This window comes from Zootoca vivipara, chromosome 5 (genome assembly GCF_963506605.1).
Source record: "Zootoca vivipara chromosome 5, rZooViv1.1, whole genome shotgun sequence".
In the NCBI taxonomy this organism is placed as follows: domain Eukaryota; kingdom Metazoa; phylum Chordata; class Lepidosauria; order Squamata; family Lacertidae; genus Zootoca; species Zootoca vivipara.
The window spans coordinates 78,034,042-78,040,725 of NC_083280.1; the positions used below are offsets into that span (position 1 = coordinate 78,034,042).

General features: G+C 44.3%; 1 protein-coding gene across 1 annotated transcript; it reads right to left on the reverse strand.

The window, feature by feature from the left end:
- Positions 1 to 1,327: 1,327 nt before the first annotated feature.
- Positions 1,328 to 6,101, reverse strand: C5H10orf53 (chromosome 5 C10orf53 homolog). The gene is made up of 3 exons (XM_035137439.1): positions 6,008 to 6,101; positions 2,574 to 2,693; positions 1,328 to 1,392 (listed from the first exon to the last, which is right to left on the reverse strand). The coding sequence occupies exons 1-3, from the start codon at positions 6,099 to 6,101 to the stop codon at positions 1,328 to 1,330; spliced, it is 279 nt and encodes a 92-aa protein (XP_034993330.1).
- Positions 6,102 to 6,684: the final 583 nt, after the last annotated feature.

The window sequence follows — 6,684 nt, forward strand, 5'->3', positions numbered from 1 at the left end:
AAATGATGGAAGATATGCACAAAGTGCATGTAAGGGTCTCGCTCGGAAAAGGGAAATAGCTGGAGTAATTGTGGTGTTCTGCCATTAATGCCACTCGACTGCTGATTGCAGCACCATCGCTGCACAGGTGGCAAAGATCTAAGTATGTTCCCCCCCCCCCGACAGCAAACAGTTCTGAGGACTGACTGGGGTGCAGGGCAAAAGCACTTAATGATACATTTTCTTCAATGATGAATACTTCAGATCCATTTTGGGGATGAGAAATGTGTCCTAATGAGGCAATTAGTCAAGACAAAAAGGCTGTAAAGCAATTTAATTAACACCGCTCCTGGTACATTTGAGGACAACTTTGTATCTTCTGGAGATTACATTTCTCATTGGAGTGAGCAATGGGATGCTGCAGTCCAGGTTTTGCACGGGAGAGTCATTTGAGGATGCAAATACATCTCATAAACGATGGGCTGCATCGCAAAAGAAAGCCTGTATAGCGGATAGACTATTGAGCATCTAAGCCAGGGGTAGGCAATTTAAGGCCCGTGGGCCGGATGCGGCCCAATCGCCTTCTCACGGATGGTCCAGGAATCAGCGTGTTTTTACATGAGTAGAATGTGTGCTTTTATTCAAAATGCATCTCTGGGTTATTTGTGGGGAACAAGAATTCGTTCATTCCCCCTCCGCCCCCCAATATAGTCTGGCCCACCACATGGCCTGAGCGACGGTGGACCGGCCCATGGCTGAAAAAGGTTGCTGACCCCTGATCTAAGCAACCAAGATTCAGATCCCAACTTAGTTTGCTGGGTGCCACCACTGGTCCCTTTCAGTCTCAGCTGGGACCAGATCATGGTAGAATGCGCTGAGGTCTTTGGAAGAACTGTAAGATGCAGGTCAGATCCATGTGACACATTTAAACCAGGACTGCCTTGCATTTTGATATATCTAGAAGACATCATACAAAGTCTACAGCCTGAGGAGTTGCAGATCATGGGTAGATGCAAGACTAGCCGCTGCCCAAACGTATCTCTCCAAATGTAGTCATCTAAGGATGGCGGCCTTATATCTTATTCGTTGTCTGCGCATCTTGATTGCATGTGATCCAAAAGAAACAGAACTGTCACCCCACACTTCCCATCCAGCCAATACCAGCCCTGAGGTTAAATCTCTGTGGTGAGTTAAACTGCCTCTTCCACCTGGATGCTTTTAGCCACATTGGTGGCGAAGTCAGAGGACTAAATAGAACCCTTTTGAAAGACAGGGTTAACAACGTAATGGATGATGCAAGGAAAGAGTCTTATTTATTTGATGTCAGAGCACACACTGGGCCTCTTACTCAGTAAGCGTTTAACACTGCATATCTAGCTTCTTGGCAAAGGGGGTCCAACAGGCCATCGCCTCCTGAGAGAGCGAGAGAGAGAGATGGACAATGTTAAAACATAAATAGGTCATTGGAGGTTTCCCCCCACCTCTTAAAAAGGACATTCCTGTTCATGGTTTCAGGCAGCCTGGAAAAGTTTTGCAATGCTATTCAAGCCTCTTGGTGTGTGTGTGTGTGTGTTGCTTTCCCTCTACTGTACCATATAATGCTAGAATTGCTCACCCCAGTATACCTGAAGGAATGTCTCCACCCCCATCTTTCAGCCCAGACACTGAGGTCCAGCGCCAAGGACCTTCTGGCGGTTCCCTCACTGTGAGAAGTGAGGTTACAGGAAAGCAGGCAGAGGGCCTTCTTGGTAGTGGCATCCGCCCTGTGGAATGCCCTCCCATCAGATGTCAAGGAAATAAACAACTACCTGATTTTTACAAAACATCTGAAGGCAGCCCTTTTAAGGGAAGTTTTAAATGTTTGATGTCTTATCATGTTTTTAATATTCTATAGGGAGCTGCCCAGAGTGGCTGGGGAAACCCAGCCAGATGGGCAGGATACAAACAATGAATTATTATTATTATTATTATTATTATTATTCCACCAGCCCAAACCTGGGTACTGTATACTGTATTTGATTGAGGCAGGAAGGGCTCTCACACATGGGTACACAAACATCCACGTTGATTTCATCTCCTGCCCTCCATTTTTCTTTTGTGTGTTTTCAACTCACCCATCTCAAAGAGCTCTGAACAATAACTCGCAAAGTCAGCCTGAATAATAGTTTCCTCTCTGCAGCCTCAATTTCCACCAGTAGTCTGTAAGCTTGCAGGTGCTTATCAGAGTCTCCCTCCACCCTCCCGCGCTTTGGGTACCATTTTCTTTTAATCCACAAACATTTCTTCCATATGCCTATCTGTTTGGGGGCAAGTTGGGGGAAGGTTTTGGGCAAGCTGTGAGGGGAGAGGCAACAGGGTCGGTGAGGTGTCAAGGGATGAGGGGTTGCCTAGCTGTGGGAGAAGGGATCAGCAATGGGATTGGGGCCTGGGGGGTTTGGCGAGCAGATCCCATAGTTAGAATCAAAATCTATGAGCCCTACTAAAGAATGGAAGGAGCCATCTGTATTTCTTCTATCACTTGTTACATTTCTTAGAAATGTTTTTTAAAAGCAAAACAGAAAACAAGTTTATATTGTTACCCCCTTTGTACCCACCGAAATCCAGATCATTAATGTTGCACTGAAACACAGTCTCTCCATTTACTATGAGCTGCACTTCATTCCAATCCGGTATTTCTTCAAGGATTACCTGGTGTCCATCAGCTTTCAGCACAGCTACAGAAAGGCAGTAGGTAGGCAATGTTGCTAAAATCCAACGCTATTGACAACCAGATTCAGATAAGAGATGGAGAATACTGCTGGTTTATAGTACTTATCCTTACTTTAAGCGGTGCATCATCCGAGTAAGCAGCTGAATTTCTTAAAGACACTTAAGATTTATATTAAGACAGCTAAGAATAATATTGTGCATTCATTTGGGAGAAATATGCAATAGTACGGTTTACAAATAGGAGGGGCAATATCGAGTCAGATGCTGAAGTTTTGTCATGTGTGCTCTGAGTCTGTAGCAGGAAAGCAGTAACATGGTTCCAGAGTCAAGGGTAGGATACGAGGGTTTGATATAAGGCAAAAAAAAGAGGGTTTAAGGAGCGAAAGTTACTTCAGACATTTTGGCTAACCCGATTATACATCATCTGAAACATTTTGAGAGAGGGAGAAACTCTGGCATATTAGGACCTTCTCACAGAAAGAGGTTTGCTTACTTTGGAAGTCAAATGGAATCTGTTCTGGAAGTCCTTTCGACTTCCAAAACATTCAAAAACCAAAGCGCGGCTTCCGATTGGCTGCAGGAAGCTCCTGCAGCCAATCGGAAGCCGCGGAAGCCCGGTCGGATGGTTGGCTTCCAAAATAACATTAAAAAACCAGAACACTCACTTCTGGGTTTCGATTGGGAGCCAAATCATTCGAAAACTAGGCTGTTCGACTTCCAAGGTACAAGCATTGCGCGGTCAGACGAGCCAAATCATTTGAGAACTAGGCTGTTCGACTTCCAAGGTACAAGCATTGTCACAAGCACTTATTTCAAAACTGGGTTTAGGCCCAGGTTCGGCACTGAAGTAGCCTTCATAACCCTGTTGACCTCTTGTGGGAGAAAGCATAGCCTCCAACATTTCTCTGATTAAAATAGGGACGTCCTATTCAACAACAACAACAATTTTACTATTCATGCCCCACCCATCTGACTGGGTTGCCCCAGCCACTATGGGCTGCTTCCAACAAATATAAAAAACATAAGGAAAAGAAAAATAAACATTAAAAAAAATTCCTTATACAGGGCTGCCTTCAGATGTCTCTAGGGTTGGGTAACTCCATACCCTCTAACATTTCCACAATGAAAATAGGAGTAGGAACAGTGATAAGCTGGTTCTGCTTCTATTTACAGGGCCACTTTCAGAAGATAGCACTGGAGGCGAGATTGCTTGATTCCATGGCAGTTGTGCTGTGGAGTCCTGTAAGGTTCTATCTTATCTCCCATGCTTCTAAACACCTATAGGAATCTGCTAGTTAACATTGGGGAATGTGGAGTGAGATGCCATCAATATTCTGGTGACACTCTGTTGTTGTTGTTCTCCTGCTCTTTGGTTTCAGAGACAGGCGGTGCTGTGCCAGTACTGAATTTGTGTCTGGACTTAGCAAGGGTTTGGAAGAAGACCAATAAACTGAAGTTGAATTCTAATAAGATGGAGGCCCTAGAGGTAGATGGTTCTCATGCCTGGGAATTAAGTGTAAAGGCCTTTCTGAAGTAAGCCTGGCTTTGACTTCTAGGGAATTTCTTTTTTCTTTTTCTTTTTTAAGTGAAAGGGATCTTAAGTCATTGAATCAACAGATGGGTTTGGTATGATTAAGAACAATGGGAGGTTGATTGAACTCAAAAGTCGAGAGTAACTTACTTGTTGTGGCACCGCACCATAATAACCAATAATTAGGCTCCAAGTGGCCACAACCTTCTTATTTCTAATAATCTATTTTCTCACTGCAATCCTTTACCCACTTACCTGGGTGTCAACCCCACTGAACTCAATAGGATTTCTTTCTGAGTAGACATGCATAGCATTGCACTGTTTGGATGGTGTTTGTTCAGGAGATATGACTGCTTTTCAAATTTGCCTTGCCTGCAAATGTACAGGAATCAAGTATGCTTGATTTAAAGATGGCCTTCTTCTGCTTTTTAGTCTACGGTTGCCATATGTCCAGAATTTCCAGGACATAGCCGGGATTTGACTGTTTGAAGCAGTATCTGGGCAGGAATCACTGTAATGTCCAGGAAAACGCAGAAGTATGGCAACCCATGTTGGAAGTGTAAAGTTTGGTAAATTTCCTTTTAAAAACTCAACAACTTTGGCAACAACTTGTTTTTTTTTCTTTCAGATTTTGCAGAAACAAAAAACAAAACTCAAAAACTGTTGTGTCTGGATTTTCACTTTTTGAAATATGGCAGCCCTACTCTGGTGTGCAAAAAATAAATAAAAGTGAGAGACTCAAAGTTGTTCTGCTCCCCGTACTATGAAAACTTCTCTTCTCCCCCTTCACAAATGTAGCTTGGGTTGCCAACTAAGCCCATTTGCCCTTAGCTAGAGGAGGATGTGAAACCAGAAAAGAAGGGCACCCTTGGTTTAATAACAACAAAAGCAAAATGAGTCAAAATCATAGAACTGCAGAGTTGTGTTTTTATATTGTAAACTGCCCTGTGATCGTCGGATGAAGGGCAGTATAGAAATTTAATAAAGAAAATAAAGAAAATAAAGAAACAACAACAACAACAACAACAACAACAACAACATCAACAATTTATTTCTACCCTGCCCATCTGGCTTGGTTTCCCCAGCCACTCTGGATGGCTTTCAACAGAACATTAAAAACAGAATAAAACTTCAAACATTAAAAACTTCCCTAAACAGGGCTGCCTTCAGACGTCTTCTAAAAGGTGGCTGCCTGGTTCCCTGTAACCAGATTTAGACTACTGCAATGCGCTCTATGGGGGGGGGGCTACCTTTGAAGGGGACCCGGAAACTACAACTAATTCAGAATGCGGCAGCTAGGCTGGTGAATGGGAGTGGCTGCCGAAACCATATAACACCGGTCCTGAAAGACCTATATTGGTTCCCAGTACGTTTCCGAGCACAATTCAAAGTGTTGGTGCTGACCTTTAAAGCCCTAAACGGCCTCGGCCCAGTATACCTGAAGGAGTGTCTCCACCCCCCATCTTTCAGTCAAGACACTGAGGTCTAGCGCTGAGGGCTTTCTGGTGAAGTGAACCAGGCAGAGGGCCTTCTCGGTAGTGGTGCCCACCCATCAGTTGTCAAGGAAATGAACAACTACCTGATTTTTAGAGGACACCTGAAGGAAGCCCTGTTTAGGGAAGTTTTTAATGTTTGATGTTTTATTGTGCTCCTAAGATTCTGTTGGGAGCCGCCCAGAGTGGCTGGAGAAATCCAGCCAGATTGGCGGGGTATAAATTATTATTATTATTATTATTATTATTATTATTATTATTATTAATAATAATAATATTATTTATCATCACACACCTTGTAAGCCCTGCAGTCGGAAGGTCCTGTGTTCAACGACGCCACAGCTCCTGTAGGCCCCGTATCTGAGAGTCACCAATGCGTTCCTTGGCATTGCTGGACCACGTTGCAGCCCTTGCTGGGAGGGTCCAGAACAAATTGGGGAAAAGGCTGTTTCAGAACAGAAACTGTTGTAGACACTTTCCTTCCTCTACTGTTGAGAAACCTGTTGCTGCTGCCCCTGCTGCCTAAGTTGTGTCAGTTGTGTCATTGATTGCTTACTGTTGTGTCATTCACCGCAACTATGGTGAGCCTCCCTTTCTGAGATGTAACAAAGTACAGCTCCTGATGCCCAGCTCTGGTGTCAAGGACCGTGCTGAGGAGAGCTGCACTGAGGAAGAATGGTGGGAGCCTCCTCCTCCCCCTGCTCCTGCTCCGGATCCTGAATCTTCCCAGGAGCAGGAGGACAGTATACATTTGGAACAGTGGTTTGCAGAGGGGCATAGTTCAGAAGGCAGAAGCTGGGAAATACTGGATGGGGAACAGCTAGGAGAAGCAGCACTGGGAGAGAGAGGGTTAAAGATTCACTGTCTCTGGAAAGCATTCATCCGCTCTCCACAAGGTCAAGAAGAGCTGAGAAAGTGGCAGAACAGAAAGCACACAATGCACAGAGGGTACAAGCTCAGATTACAAAACGT